The sequence below is a fragment of the Chlamydotis macqueenii genome, chromosome 1 (assembly GCF_036417535.1).
Source record: "Chlamydotis macqueenii isolate bChlMac1 chromosome 1, bChlMac1.mat, whole genome shotgun sequence".
NCBI classification, from domain to species: domain Eukaryota; kingdom Metazoa; phylum Chordata; class Aves; order Otidiformes; family Otididae; genus Chlamydotis; species Chlamydotis macqueenii.
In genome coordinates this window covers 132,321,451-132,337,860 of record NC_141556.1, presented here as the reverse complement: position 1 = coordinate 132,337,860, position 16,410 = coordinate 132,321,451, and the positions used below count along the sequence as shown (strand labels likewise).

Below are 16,410 nucleotides of genomic sequence, written 5' to 3'. Positions count from 1 at the left end.
TTCATAAAATTGAAAACATATTAGAACACAAAGTGATAATGCCAACAAAATGAGATCCTGTTGATTATTCTGTAAGTGGGTCTGACATTTTCCATGGGAATTATCTTGTTCTAAATAATCCCACATTATAAAATTCTCACAGTAATTTATTAATGCCGTAAAAAAAAAAATCAGTAGCTGCTAGGAAATGTTTTAAATAAAAAAAGTAACAGTATCATTATAGTAATATAAAAAATGTTTCATCAATGACTGTATCAAGAAGAAGCAACAAAAGAGTTTCAGGGCCTCCAAATTTCAGAAGAAGAAAAAAAAAAAGGAAGAAATTGAGGAAATCGTCAAAAGGTTACAAGTTATTGAAAAACTGAGACTACTTGTAAATGAGCAAGGCATATATCAGGGTAAAGATCCCTTTAAAAACTACATTGCTAGAGAAAAATTTGTACTGATTTGGCAGTCGGTACCAATTTGGCCTTCTGCATCATACATTGCAACACTTTTGATCCAGTCTGCAGAGCTCTCAAGCTAAATATGGCCTTGCTTGGAACGGCAACAACACAGGACTCTCTCGCTTTTGGCCACTGTTAAATGGCAAAGAAGATGGCAATGATGAGGAAGGAATTTCTTGCAGCCAGGAGAGAAATACTGGGGAGGTTCTGCAGTCATAACCAAATGTTGTGTCAGTGAATCACATTTTGGTGCTATGAGTAGGCAAAGACCACACTGCTGAAGCCTCTGAATGGCACTGCTCGAAGGTTACCCATCCTGACCCTAGACAGGAAAAAAGCAATGACAGCAAAGAAGTGTTGCTTTTAGTTACTTACACACCTGAAACACAAATAATGGATTGTGTTTACAAAAATGAAGCCATTATTTCCCAACTTTAAAAGAAATCTGGAGACAGAGGAAGAAGGGTCTGCGGGTAGGACGGAAAATCTTAGAAATTTTCTGAAAATTCTATATTCAATTTTTGGCTGGGTAACAAACCTATTGACTTATGCTGCACAAATATTTGTTCTTTGTGAAAAACAAAGGTAAGACTTCTCATTATATAGTGGAGTAAGATTTCCCTTCAGGGAACGAAGGCCACTTCTTAAGCACTCTGTGAACACTTCAGATTAAACAAGGGACTCCAGAGCTCAAGGGAGATGTAATTTATTTTAATTGATTCCCATTTACAATCACTACTCTAGAGATAGGTACAATTATAGTAAACTGCAGACACTTGAAATCCTTTATGTGGCATTAACAGGGCCTTATAATTTGTAAATTCTAATCTGCCTATATCAGACTCAGGAGAACTGAATTTTGTGCAAAACTTAAATTCTGTTGAGTGCTTGCAGCCCAGAAAGCCAACTGCATCCTGGGCTGCATCAAAAGAAGCGAGGCCAGCAGGTCGAGGGAAGCGATTCTTCCTCTCTACTCTGCTCTGGTGAGACCCCACCTGGAGTACTGTGTCCAGTTCTGGAGCCCACAACATAAGAAGGACATGGACCTGTTGGAGCAGGTCCAGAGGAGGGCCACAAGATGATCAGAGGGCTGGAGCACCTCTCCTATGAGGACAGGCTGAGAGAGTTGGGGCTGTTCAGCCTGGAGAAGAGGAGGCTCCAGGGAGACCTTACTGCAGCCTTCCAGTACCTCAAGGGGGCCTACAAGAAAGATGGGGAGAGACTCTTCAGAAGGGCCTGTTGTGACACGACTAGGGGTAATGATTTTAAATGTATTAAAAAGGAGGCAGATTTGGACTATATGTAAGGAGCACATTTTTTACAGTGAAGGTGGTGAAACATTGGAACAGGTTGCCCAGAGAGGTGGGTGATGCCCCATCCCTGGAAACATTCAAGGCCAGGTTGGATGGGGCTCTGAGCAACCTGATCTCGTTGGAGATGTCCTTGCTTCTTGCAGGGGGGTTGGACTAGATGGCCTTTAAAGGTCTCTTCCAACTCAAACTATTCTATGATTCCATATGCATCACCTTATTAGTGAACACTTATGTTACACACCAATTATAAATGCTATTATAATGTAAATTATAATAGTGTATTTATCTTGGGTGATTTTCTTCCTACACTGTGTATTTTTTTTTAAGTATTTGGATGTAGGAAATGAATACTTTAAAATTCACCTGTTGTAGAACTGCATTATTAAAATACACATTTTGTAGTGCTATAGGACTGTTTGTATCCTGAGTCCAAAAAATAAAAAGGTTTAAGTACAGCCACGCATGAGTTTAAGTCTGCTTGCTATCAAGTGCTTCCTATATACAAAGCAATTTTCCTTACATGAGAGTTGTAAGGAAAGACTTGGACTTGTAGGTACTTGTAAGATTGCAGGCAGCCATCAAATTATAAAAACAACCACCCTCTGAAATGGGGTTAAAAAAAAAAAAAACAAAACAACAAAAAAAAACCTCACAGAAACCTGTTATTAACCAAGCTCATGTTCTGGTAAAATTCTTTTTCAGCACACCTACAAAGCTTTCATAAAGCCCAGCTGCACCTCAAACACTGTCAGCTGGTCAGGGTCACAAATAAACCATGCCACAGAAAGACACCTTGATGGCACCATGCTAAGCTGACTTTACTGCTCTCTACTCCACTCCCTGAATCCAGCAGGACAGAGGTTCACTAGCTAGTATGCAGTTAAGACCACCAGGCCTGACCTGTCCCTATCTTGTACCTCAGGGGGGGCTTCTTTCATGAGGTGCCATTGGAATACAGCCCAGCTGCTCCCAGCCCTGCACATTAACAAAGCCCCACCCACCAGTTAAAAAGCCCACTCAGAAACAGAAGGCAAACAGGGTACCACGCAGGCTTTGAAGAAGTCAGCAATGGTCAAGGAGTAATTCAATCTAGGTTTTTCCTCTACTGAGATTATCCCAGCTCTTCACTACCCTCCTTATACAGAATGGACATTGCAGTCTCCTGTAAAATATTAACCAAACCTCCCTCAGCATAACTTAAGAAGATCCTACCATGCCTCTGCAGCATCTCCCCTTCTCCTGTACCACTATAAGGCAGGGTGGATGTGGGGGTAGGTGCTGTGCTACAAATCAGATCACTGAAATGATCTAGGTTAAAGTACAAGAGCTTTGTGGGCCAAAAGATGTAATTCTTGTAGTGCCTAGCTCTACAGACAACTGGACAAGTGCTACTCAAAAGGTGAGAAGCTGCTGCACCAGGGAACAAGAGCAGCTGTCCAGAAGCTTCTTAAAATCACCCTGGAGTTAAAGAAAATGCATCACTTAACTATGCCCACAGTAGAACCCCAGGCTGTGGAAGCTTCCTAACACTTCTCAGCGTATCATAACACTATGCAAACCCGTTCACTTAAACAAAGGATTTCACAGATTTTTCTTTAGTTGTTAACTCATCGGGAAACAACACACTTTTTTTTGTTTGTTCCCCTAATGAACATACCTTAAGAGTGATAAATTCCTTTTTTTTAAAAAAAAAAAAAAAAAAGTTTGCCTCTTCCAGTTTATTAGAAACATCTCATCTTGCTTTCTAGTCTGACTCTATTTCTAATTTACTTAGTGACAGTTCTGGAGGCTTTGGAACAAAGAGTGCTCTTTAGAAAGCTGGTCTGTTTCAATTTGTCAGAAAGTAATTTTTTTCTCCAAGTGTTAATCTCAGGACTTTCCTTTTATGTCACATAGAACAAACTCATCAAAAAACATGCTTTCTGTTTTACTAATCCCTTTAAACATAGATACGTGATTTCTGAAAGCATCCTTTAAATTAACAAATCCATTACTAAGTTGAGGTATCCAGATATATGCTAAAGCTTCCTTTTTTTTTTTTTTAAGCAAATTGATGGCACAATGACAATATCTCCCTCTTAGTTTATATAAGAATTAGCAAAAATTTTTTTACCATAATGTGAGTAACTGAAAATCTGAAAAGCCTCTCCAGGCTAGTATTTTCCTAGGAAAAAAAGGTCAATTAAACAGATGAAGGTACAAACAAAGGAGTAATTTTTTAAGCAACTTTTTAAAGTTCTTGCAGGCAGCTAACCTTACTGGAATTCACTTTCTGGTGTGCGGCAAAAGGAAAAAAAAAAAAGTAGAATCTTGCCCACAGAAAGATTAGGAAATAAAGACCATAAAGCTTCAAATTCTGGCCAGAGACAAAATTTAGAACTTCAGGATGAAAACTTCTTTACACTAACACCAAGAAAGAATTAAGAAATGGCACGTACCTTATCTACTGGGAGAAAGTCATTTTCAACTTCTATTGACCTTGGTCGTAGCTTTATAGGTTTGTCTTTGAAGATATCTCCAAAGCCAACACCTTTAACCTTTTTGGGTTGGATTGTCGTGCCTCCATTGGCTCCTTCAGATTTTGTGCTGCAAGAGTCGCCACCGTCACTCTCAGAGCCTGTAGCATCTTTTAGGCCTGTGAAATGGAGGGATGAAAGAAGGAATCTTAGGTGTAAAGCTCACTATTTTCAAAAGAGATTGTGACTGGAAAAGGATCCCTCCCACCATCCTTCAAAGGAAAATGAAACCACAAGAAACAGCTAGAGGAGATGCTCTCTGTGCCATGCGCAGATTTTTTTTAATTTTAAAAATCACTTTATTTCATCACATTGGTGTACCAGTTAGAACTGACACCAATCCACAAAACATGCATATTTCAGCATCAAAACTTCATGAATGAAGATGGCCATTCCTTGAGTACCAATAAAATCCTTCTTCCTCAGACAAAAACTATTTGGAAGATAACTCAATAAATGAAAGAGTAAAATTCAGTTGTAGGGCAGCTACTGTATAAAGGCACTTAAAGCTAACAAGCAGTCAGACCAGGTACGCTGTACCTTAAATCTGTGTGACTCAGCAAGCCAATTATGCAATTAGTATCTAAAGTTCTATTACCTAACTGGGAAATATAGAGCTGAGAGCTGTTCAAACAAATTTGCAAATAAGCTGCATAATACGTTCCCTGCTGAAAATTAAATCTCTCTGCACCATAGACAGCCTCATAAGAAAAGCACCCATGCACACTATCCTCTAGGAATATAATAAATCAAAATTGACATTCTGATTTGCATTACTTCTCTCAGTGAACAGGAAAAATTATCTGCACTTATGTGAAAACAGCTGCTGTTTGAATAGCAGAGGCCACAGATGCAAGATGGTGATGGTTCAGCCACTTTACAGAACAGTGCAGAATCACACCAAACAGTCACTGGCAGCAAAAGTGACCCACTGAAGTTTCCTCCAATTGAAACAGTCGCACAGATCCTTTAAATCTTCCCTCCTACGTTACAGATTGACTTAACTATGTTTCCAGGAAAACTACAGCCAATTGCTGCTACTACAGCACTAATTCTACCTAATAATAACAAAAATCCTCATATTCCCCTCACAAGCATTAATGATGCCACAAACATGGATCTTACAAGTCAAAGAAAGAAAAATTTCAAGTAAGCTTATCTTCTTAATTATTTTTATATCAAGGTCCACAAAGTGACTGCAATGGATTTTATTATGAGAGGCTGCCAGTAAAGAAGAAAGATTCTCCTTTAAAATCTAGACACCTAATTACATACAAATCTCCTTCCCTCTTCCCTTTGGTAAGCAAATAATGTTACGCCAAAATTATCTGTATTTCTGCCAAAAGGAAAAAAATGGCACTAAGATCAGGCAAAGTCTGCTGAATTCCTATAAAAGGGTTGCAAGTTGTGGAGCATGGGGCAAGTTTTATAAAATATTTGTAATGCCTCAGTTTCTCCAATTCTCTGATGTGAGAAATGAAACAGAATTAAACAGTGCTCCTGAGCTGAAAGCATCTGAATATCATTTCCAGCCTACACTAAAACAACCCTTCAAAACCAAATAGAGGAATTACCTGAAGAAAAAATATTTTGAAGTCAACAAAAATGTCTATTAATAAAATTTTTAGTATTAACAATTGAATCTCTTGCTTTTGCCTCCTCAACTCAAGTGATGCCTTTGGTTTTTACACAGAGACAGTCTTCATCTAACAACTTGCTGCCACATGGGTGAGCAGCGACTTGTTTTGAGGATGGACTTCTTGACTTCCTGGCAATTCACCATTTAGCAACATGACTACCCGGTAAAACACAGCATCTTCTTTAAGAGCTACTTTAAGCTTCTTTGATGAATCACAGAAACCAGTGCAAGTCCTGAGGCCTACAGGCACAACTTCACGATCCAGGATGCAAGGGGCTCATCTCTTAAATTGGTTTCAACATCAGGGTGCCGCTAGGAAATGAAATCAGGACTCACATGTCACACTAGGATTTTTAGCAAAACTGTTAAGCAGAAAAGTCATCACATGCTGCTCTGAGCCTTTCTGTATCCAAAACATGAAAGCAGTATGAATGTGGAATTAGAGAAAGTTCCCAATTAGAAACAAACAAAAAGACTAAACACTAAGCAAAATGCTTAGGCCCTCTTGCCTCCTGAGCGGCTGCTACCTCTGCCTGTTGAACTAAGCAACACTTCTGTTTCTTCAAGCATTCAATTTAAATAGCACTGAACAAGTTATTTGCTCCATAAGCTGCACAGGATTGGAATTTAAAAGAATACTAAATAATAATATTACAATTCTTTTCTCAAATATGCAAGCGTATTGATGTCTTTTACTTGGACATTTTTATTTTCCCAAGAAGGGCCTGGAGGAAAACTTCAAATCTGGTTTTATTAATTTATTATGGTAGTTAGAATGGTAGTATTCCTGCAATTAGTAAAGTAAATTCTGTGTGCTCCTTCTCTTCCAGAGCTCATAAAAGCAATAACCAGGGAATTCAAGTATTCACAGTGATCCAGCTCTGTGCTGTGGTTGGTGAGAGGGGAGCGGTTATCTGTAGCAGAGTCATTCCACAATGCAGAGACTCCCAGAGATGCAAAGGTATATCAACTAAGCCACAGGGGTATAAATCTTTCATCCTTGCCAAAATATCCTCAAACTACTCTGTGATGGAGGAAAGGAGCAGTGCAGAGACCTCCCTCCACAAGGACCTGGATTTTAACTGACAGAATCTGTGACCACTCTTAGTCACTCCCTGAAATGAACAGAAAGGCCATCTTTAAAATAAATATTTAAAATAGGTTTTCTGCATCACTAATCGTGGGAGAAGAGGACCTGGACCTTGGCCAGTGGATGGAAGTAAAATATGGAAGTAATTACGGGAATTACTCAACAGGTCTCACGTGGACTTCCAGATCTTTCAAGCCTGCATGAAAGAGATCAGAAAACTCAAGGGGCTTCAATAAGAACTAGGCTTTTGTTTCTGAGACATCACTTGTTTTTTATTATGACATCTTAATCTTTTATGACCATTCTTTTATGATGAGACATACACCTTGTATCAGAAACCTCACCTCAGGCTTACAACAGACTTCCCTAGCATCATGCATCTGTGCTTGATAATCCAACAGTAACTTCATTCTCTATGCTGCCACGGAGCTTTGTCTCAGTAGACAGTCCTCATAATGAAAGCAAGATAGGAAATAACAGCATTCTCTCTTTTTTTTTTTTTTTAAGTGATGAAAGAATGGACTAAAGTGATGCCTGTCCATCTAATCTGCATTTGAATGGCTGGATACAGAGGCTAGCCTTACAAAGCTCCTTCAAAGTCAAATGAATTCTTCCTGATCAACTGGGAAAATGTCATAAATTACTATTTTTTGACTGACACAAACTGAGGAGCCCTCTGGACTTAAATAAATAAATAAGTAAGAATGAAAGCCCTAGCTTTTCCAAGAACTAGTCTGCTCTTGGCTCTTATCACTTCATGGTTGAGAGCAAGAGCAAAGGTGACAGAAGAGGAGGACTATATGCAGGGGAAACTGAGAACAAATTAGATAAAATTAAGATCTGCAGTAACATTAAGAAAAAATAATGCACTGTTTAAGTACAGAACAGTCCTGCAGAAAATAATCTAACATGCTCCTACTCTTAAAGACATGCTAGGGAGACTCCCTTATCTTCCTCTCAAGGTACATGAGATATTCACCTCTGATTTGCACAGATAAAGGAATTGCAAGCAAGGATCTGCAACACTATGTCCACCCTTGCCTGACAAATTCTCTCCTCTTATTTATTTTTTCATTTGGTTATTCATTTTTATATACATCTCTCTCTATATATCTCAGCATATACACATCAACAATTCTCTCTGAGCAATCCTGCCAAGTGAGGCTGCACTGACCTTTCCAGCTCTGTCTAGAAAAGAAAGGAATGGCTGATGGCTGAGGTGATCCCTCCTAAAAATGGAAAAACGTCCCTCTTCCAACCACTCTCTTTTTTTCTCTTTCAGCTTTTCATGGCCTTTTTCGCCACTACTGCAAACAGCTTAGTAGGAGAACAGAGCTGGCAGTTTCCCCAAAAGACAAATGTAGCCCATGGATACAGCTGGGAACTAAGCAGGAACCTGAGTGACCTAGACTGTCAGATTATGAATTTTAAAGATGAAATTTTCTGCAAGATGAGCTACAGTTAGCAGGGAGGTCAGGTTGCTAAATGGGCATTAAAACTGGAGAGCATTTCAGCTGCTGACCAACACAACCATGCAGCCTGCAACAGCTGTGGTGGAGCTACAAACTTAAGCACTAAGGTAAGGCCAGCAGCTCAGCAAACTGCTATCAGCTATCCTCAGAAACACTAAGCACATCTTGCTTTTCTTTTAAGTCTAGTTATTAAATATTTCAAATATAGCCAGGATAGGATAAAAGCTACAGTAGTCAGACCTCTCACTATCTTTTTGGTTTTTTTAACAGCTACTTTTCTAGAAACTGTCAGCTCACTGTCAGCATTTGGAGAGCTGACAAGCTAAGAACACAACAATCAGCAAGGTGCTCACTAACATGCCTACTATCATAACAGTCCTAATAGTAGGAAAATTTTTCAGGTCTTTAACATTTCTCTGGCCGTAAGTATTTTAGGGGTGTCACTTCACACTTCTGGCCCTATAAGCAAAGACACTATTCTTTTACCTACATTTATTCCGGCTGAATCTTCTGCAGCACTACAAGATAGAGCTCAAATCTGAGCATTGGGTGCACTTTTACAGTAAGCTAGTTGAAGTCTAAACAAGGGCAGCTCCAGCAGCAAGAAGTTAAAACTCCCAAGAGTCAACCATTCCCAACTTTTGGCTGGAACAAGATATGGGACTACTGACATATGGCTATTTAAAAACACTCAAAGCTCTACTATTCTGTGTTGCTTCACGCTCCTTACAAATGCAAGATAATTTAGTATTCATGAGGATTAAATTCTCACAACACTGTCTGGGGGAATTTCGCACTTTACACACAGTTTTTCCTCTACGGGTATATAAGAGAGATTATTTTTCTCAAGACATTTCAAACACACCACACTCTGGCTATGCCAGTTACAGGTCTTTGGAAAGCAACATTCTGAAATGTACCAAAACAAATTAGCTCAAACAGGGATTATTAAAAGGAGCCCACAACATCAGACTTAATTCACCAACAGCCCCAGAGCTGCATTGGCATCAAACCAAGATTCTAAATCAGAAAGATATTTAGGGATGATAAAGGGCTATGTAAACTAAAGCTGTTAAAACAAAAATAAACAGCTGCGATAAAATTAACTCCATTCAAAGCAGGAAATGAATTGTTTCTAAGTATCTTAAAATGGCAGGAAAAAAAGGGTAATACATTGTGAGCTTTACAGAGCTTCCTATTTTGAGCTGTTATTTAGCTTATTCTAGATTGTTCTCTCTGCAGACAATTTATGGCACTGTGCAAGGGATGGACCACTCTGTCGATGTATAAGCCAACGATGCTCTGGCCCTATAAGCACTTCTCAGGCTAGCTTGGTTAAGTGATGTAAAGGTCAACTGTTCAGAAGTACACACCTGAGACGATGCAAAAGATCTCCTGATTTGGTCTGGCAGCCAGAGAGAAACGCTGTCAACTGCGTTTAATATAACAAAGAACTGTGTAAACAGAGCTTATTGGCATTTTTGCCTTTTACGGAAGGGAAGGAAGGCGAGGGGAAATATGTCCTTTCCTTCTATTTAAAGAATGACAGTGTGGAACGCCCGAATGACCAATCTGAATGACAAAGAAGATGAAGTTATACATGATAATTGCAGCAGATAAGATAGGAGCTGTCCTTCTTCCTTTTCCTCACATACTGGTGAAGACAGAACAAACACTCACATACTATGAGATATTTATCTTGAGCTTGTGTTCCATTAAAGTCCTGTACTTTGTTGAAGCCATCCCCAACATCATTCCAAAGTATCATAAAAAATCAAAACCAGTTTGATTTTAAATATCACTGTAGAACACAGCCATGTGGATTCTTCATAGCTTAAAGGTTAATAAATTCACGCTTCCAGAAAACAAAGTTACGCTTCTTTACAAAGAGTGGTTATACGCGTATAAATGGCTGAGGCAGACTATCTCAGTATTAGTCATTATTTGTTATTCTCAGTTACATTCCTTGAAGAAATATAACCATGTAATCTAAACATTTTGTCATTTCCTTTCAGCATGTTGGTTTTCTTTAGCACAACGGCTCTTGCCACATAAGAAACAGCCTCAAGATTGTCAGGCTTGCACAAGAAATCATGCAGGGAAAAGGGGAGCGGTGTCCAGCACCACAGAGCAGCATGCATTAAGAGCAACGCAGCGCAAGCATCCTCTGCAGCATGAACACAGAGCCATCAATACGGAAGTTGGTGGCTTCACCTCATCCCCAGCCACTTCCCCAAGTACTGTAAGAGTGAATAGAAACATTCATTCAGGAGCTCTACAACTGTACCACCATCTTCTTCATTTTGGAACTATTTTTTCACCACTCTTGTTCTCACCAATTACAGGAACATGCTATTACACATGAAAGGTCGGCTAAGCAACCAGCCGAAAGATTCTTTACCTGCCACTCACCAAAAAGCAGTCTTTTGTGAGACTCATGGAAATCCACTTGCTAGTGGGAGTCCGAATCAAGGGAAGGATTTAATGTGTTTCACCCCAGTCAACGTAATTCTTCCACCCACCAGCCCCAATCGCTCACTGTATGTACATTTGTTCTCCAGAAAACAAGATGCTTATTTTTAATCATAAAAATTCCCCACGCCCAATTTAAGCATTGTTCTTTTGCAGATGTTATTTTTCATTGTAGCAGCTGTCTATTTAATACATGTTCTTCTTCGGAAGCAAGTTATAAGAAGCTGAGGTGAGACAAAAAATTGTAACGGTCATCTCTTTAGAACTGTTAAAATCCACATTTGGGTTTCTCATTCAGACACTCTTAAATGGGGTTAATAACATCATCAATACATCAATCATATTGATTTCTTTCAATTCTGACCAGCCATACTTCCTCAAGAGTTAGTAGGAGGATTAAAAGAAAAAAAAAAAAAGAAGAAAAAACTGGTGGAGCAATAGAAAACACAATTAAAGTTACTCACGAATATTTTTGTTTCAACGATCCTGTCTCATCTTCTTCCATTATATCTAATATCTATTACTGACAGCAATGTGGAGCCACATATAAGGAAAGAGAGGCAAATATTTGTCAAATCAAGCATTGTATCTGCCCTGTTCCTCAGTTATAGCATCTTCAAAGAAAAAGAAAGCGAAGGAAGAAAGAGAAATTAATCAGTAAAAATTTAAAAAATAGAAATCCAAGAAGCATTTTTTGTGGAGGTGCAGCAAAGTTGCAGGATGAGACAAAAGAGGGCCTGTGATCAACAAAACAAGTAAGTAGTTTTTTGTTGCTGTGTGTCCCTCTTCACCCAGCAGATGCAGTAGCAAAGATTTTCTGACAGCAGGTTGATGAGCAGAATGCCAAAGGAGTTGGAATTATTGCTGAGCAGAGCCTGGCATACCTAATGACCAAAAAAGCCATGTCAGCACATGGAGGCAAGGCTGGGTGTTTATGCAGGAGATAATATTGCATATTTCAGCAGAAGGTATCTCTAGAAGCAGCTACACACTAATTCAACAGCATTTAGCTATTACAGGCCTTGGTTAACTAAGAAACTTTCTTTTAAACACAGCAGTTGCAAAATGGCTTTCAAAAGAAAAAAAGTTAGCACTAAGCATACGTTTGTAAAGTAAAAGCTCTAAGCTTGCTTCAAAAGTTGAGCAATGCTTCATGCAATGCAATACAGGTGAATCCAAGCACCCTTTAGGCATAACTCATCTAAAGCTATGAACTCACTCGAACTTCACTTATGGAGAAATCAAAGCTGAAATTAGAGCAGCTGTGAGTTGTTTAAAACAGACATCCCTAACCAAAGACAATTATGTGGAATGCCTCTAAATGGTTTTCACTGTTGACGTAAGCACATGGATATTTGCCTAAAAATAAGGACCACAGATCAGATACAAAATGGAAGGAGCTGGCCATACCATAAGTAGGCCTGCTCAGGAAGAACATCAGTATGCGGGAAATGAGCTGCCAACAGATGTAGTAGGAAAAATAATAAACCCTTCTTTTTGTGTGTTAGTTTAGGAGATAACAGGTCTGATATCATCAACAATGCCAACTCTCATTTTGTTTCAAACTTTCCCAGATGACTTGATGTTGCGTACTGCCTATTTCAGTCCCAATTCCAATCCACTAAGCAACAAATAGGACACAAATGTAGCTGGACATCTGGCCTTCTGAGATGAAGCTTTACAGAGAAAGCAAAGTACCTCTGCAGCATGAAAAAAACCATACAAGTCTCAACTGAATGCCAAGGAAGATAGTATTAAACAAAACGTCTTCAGTTAGCTTTAAAAACAAATTTTAGATAGGTGTTTGCCCAAAGCAACATGAGACAATCTACTGTGGGTTAAGCTGTCTTCTTGCAGCTGGTTATCAACCATACCTGCAGATACCCATCCAATCTTGCACTCCGTGAAATCAGTCTGATGAAATTTATGTTCTGTGGCACGGCATGACCACGGGCCAGTATTATTAACAACGAGAACTAAATACAGAGCTGTAGCACAACTGGAAAGGTGACTGTACTCTTCCTGACTTCACTTAGGCTCACCCTAAATGACTCAAGAAAGGAGGAATGACCATTTGATACTTAATGAAAGGCAGGCTGGGCACAGAGAGCAGGTTTCTGGAAAACTCTCAGGGCAACACTGCCCAGAAATATTAATGTTGTGAAATTAAAGCTCCAAAGGCAGACCTTGCATCTGATTTGAATCTAGATCTTAAAGTCAGAAGTCAAGCGTACTGGAGATTTACTTCATAAATCCTTATTATGCTCATCAGATAGATGGATTTGAGGACACGATGGTCTAAGAACTCTGCAAGAAGCATGCAATTTGAGTGACACATAAGTAGTCATGAAGACTATAAGGTGAGAAGCGGCAGAAAAATGTGAAGACCACCAGCCACACGGTCTGCTCCAGCCAGAGCAAGAACTTGTTGGAAGCTTGAGAAGAGTTGCAGAAAGAGATTAATTCTGGTAGACAGGGAGATAATCCTCCATAAGGAGACACTCGGAGCTGCACATCTCCACAAAGATTTTTGTTTAAAAAAGGATCAGTTTTTGTGTAAAAAAAGAAAGTGTTAAGTACAAGTTATCAGAATAGAAGACTTCCATTTCAACTGCTTCATCCTTTGCTGTGAACATGCATATGACAGAAGTCCTCAGAGGTAGGACAGCAAACACTCCCACCCAGAAAGGAGGAAGAAGGGCAGCACAGCTTGGATCTTCTGAAGAGAAAGCTGTCTGGGACAAAAGCAGATGCCAAAGTTAGCAAAACATCCTGTTCACCGGAGGACAGGACTGAACACTTTGTACTTAGTCACACTGAATGTGACTCAGTAGGATCTCTCACTGATAAGATTTCTCGATGAGGAAGCAGGTGGAAGGACAGATTTCTGTCTTCCTTGCTTCCTCTCTCTTGCATCTGATGTCACCATTCTCTCTTCTATATTAACAGGGTAGTAAAAACATATGAAAAGCAGCATGTTCCCTGCTTCCAAAACGCTGAAGGCAAAAACCTGAACATGAAATGGAAGTAGCATTTTATCTTTTACCCTCCTTGGTAGAAAAAAACATATCAACCAAAATGCTGTAAGTAATAGCTGTCAAAGACAGAAAGCCAAATGAAGAGCATGCATTTAATTAAAAAAAAACAAAACCCAAACAAACCAACCAACCCCAAAACCAACCAAACCAAACCCCACATGTTCTTCAAGAAAAGCAAAGCATATTTTTAATTCAAAGACTTGTAGTTATTATCAACAGTCTTCAAGTTTCACGTGGCAAAAATGATGGGATTAAGTGGTCTTAATTTCAATCCATAGTTGAGACCCATTATCATAGGCTTACACACATTCATTATATGGACATATAACATACACATGCACAGAAAGGATGAGTGCATTCTCATTGCATTAAGGCTGGGCAGCTCATCAGCAGCAAACTGACTTTAGCTTACAAACAAATATATGCATGGAGAGTAGCCGTAAGTGAGTAGCAGTGGCACATTTTACGGGTGTAGATAAATCAAACAAGTACTGAGGACTAAAGCTATTGCTTGTTGATTTTGAAACACACTCACTGTTATAGCGTCTGTAGCTGTCAATCTTTGCCGGTGCCACTCTGTACAGAAATGTCCCTTCAAAGGCAGATTTTCCTGACAGCAGGAAAGAGAAGGAAAGAGGAAAAAAAGAGAAGGGGCAGGGTGGGGGTGAAGAGATCGAATGATGGTAAAAGGAAGGGAGAGGAAGAGGTTTTAATCTGTATTTTCAGTCACTAACATTTTGAAAGCCTCATTAGCAAAACAACGAGAATATTAACAAAGGTATCTGATTGTACATGAAGTTAAAATATTCTTACTGCATGTATGTCAGATAAAAGAATCTCATGATTTTGCTAAAGCTGTTCTTTACAATGTCCAACAGAACATATTTTTTTCTTAGGTTTTTGTCTGTTGTCCATCAAGTTGTGAGAACTGCAAAAGAAATTATTTGTCTCTCTTATTCAGCCTCCTCATGGAGCACAGGGGAAGCCTGAAAAAAATTATTACTGCAATGATGTACCCACAGTGGCTCAACACTCCTGATGCAGATCTAGTGCACTTGAACAAACACAGCTGACATCCAAACATGGCACTGAAATACTCACATTTCTTTAATATACCAGGATCCTGTGAGCATCAGAAATATTGCATCTTTCCAAGATGACTTATTAGAAATGTTTTGGACATGAGAACTGATCTTAAACAATGCTTAGTTGAAGGGGCAGAACACTAAAACCTGAATAAATCAGTTTTTCAGCCAATAGCTTAATCAGGGGTTTTGACTTGGCACACATTAACAAAAACAAAATACTAAAATTAAAAATTAAAGCAATTTTTTAAAAACCTGCAAAAAAATCCCACTTCCCATCTTAGATCTTCAGGATAACATTTTTATTTAAAAAATCATTAATTTCTTGGAGTTTTTTCTTTGATAGCAAGATAACTCATGCTTTGACATTTATGATGAATAAATGAAAGTAAAGGCATGAGAACCTGAGGTGGGCTTTGTGTTGGTTTTTTTACAAACCAAGGTACCCAGGCAAGCCCAAGAATATACCAATGTCAGCTTGTTGCCAATCTCACCTAGGTATACCATCATAAAAATTACTATCTACAGTAAAATTTTATAGTGAAATAGACATTATATGGTACCAAAAACATGTATCTTTTTTTCCCCTGCATCTCATTCAGTTCGACTTTCAGAAAATAAAAAACCATGCTCATTTATGTATTGTAAAAAGCTGTTTCTTTGTTTTGTTCTTGCAGTTTAATTAACAGTAGGTTTTTTTTCCTTGCCTTATTTTTAATGAGGAAGCAAAAAAGCCACATGTCCATCTTCCCACCTTGTTTTTACAAAATACCATTAAAAGAATGCTGTTAAAACAGTCAAACAACAATTAAGAAGTTGTTAAGCTTCCTGACTTTGAGGAGAGACAGAGAGACTGTAATGGACATCTGAAGTTTTAAGAACTCAAAATACAGGAGGTTGCCTGACTGAGCCATTAGCTTGTGAGTCTATCAGCAGTTCTAACTCCAGCAGTTATGACTTCTCAGCGGCCACCACTAACAGGTTCTAAAAATAGCTGATACATACCATGAGGCCTCGCAATTCCTGAACAGAGACGTACAAGAGACAACAACATATAAAAGGCCACCTTTAAATGTTGTCATGACATTGCCATTAACATACTGAAATGCTTTTGAAATCATCTTCTTGATATGAAGTTGTGATTCCCTCAGATAGGATTTATTTGATTACATGACAACTTTTTACTTCTCGATGACAAGACGTGGTATTGAAAATATTCTTGATACTAGATACTTGATAAATCTAGAAAATAGTATTATAATTCTTGTATCCATTTGATATGGCAATAAAATTAAAATGCATAATCCCTGTTCATGTAAGTCGGTCAAAGAAAAGCAAT

At 38.7% G+C, this 16,410-nt stretch overlaps 1 protein-coding gene across 3 annotated transcripts in view; it reads right to left on the bottom strand.

The window, feature by feature from the left end:
* The window catches only part of SH3KBP1 (SH3 domain containing kinase binding protein 1), a 239,903-nt gene that overhangs the window by 87,972 nt on the left and 135,521 nt on the right, over positions 1-16,410 (bottom strand). For 2 of the 3 annotated variants that reach the window (XM_086767422.1, XM_086767439.1), the window contains exons 6-7: positions 14,522-14,596; positions 4,198-4,394 (exon numbers count right to left, since the gene is read on the bottom strand). In XM_086767422.1, coding sequence (XP_086623548.1) covers positions 4,198-4,394; positions 14,522-14,596 — 272 coding nt within the window. The remainder of the gene's footprint in view (positions 1-4,197; positions 4,395-14,521; positions 14,597-16,410) is intronic. The other variant, XM_086767432.1, reaches the window with a different exon arrangement.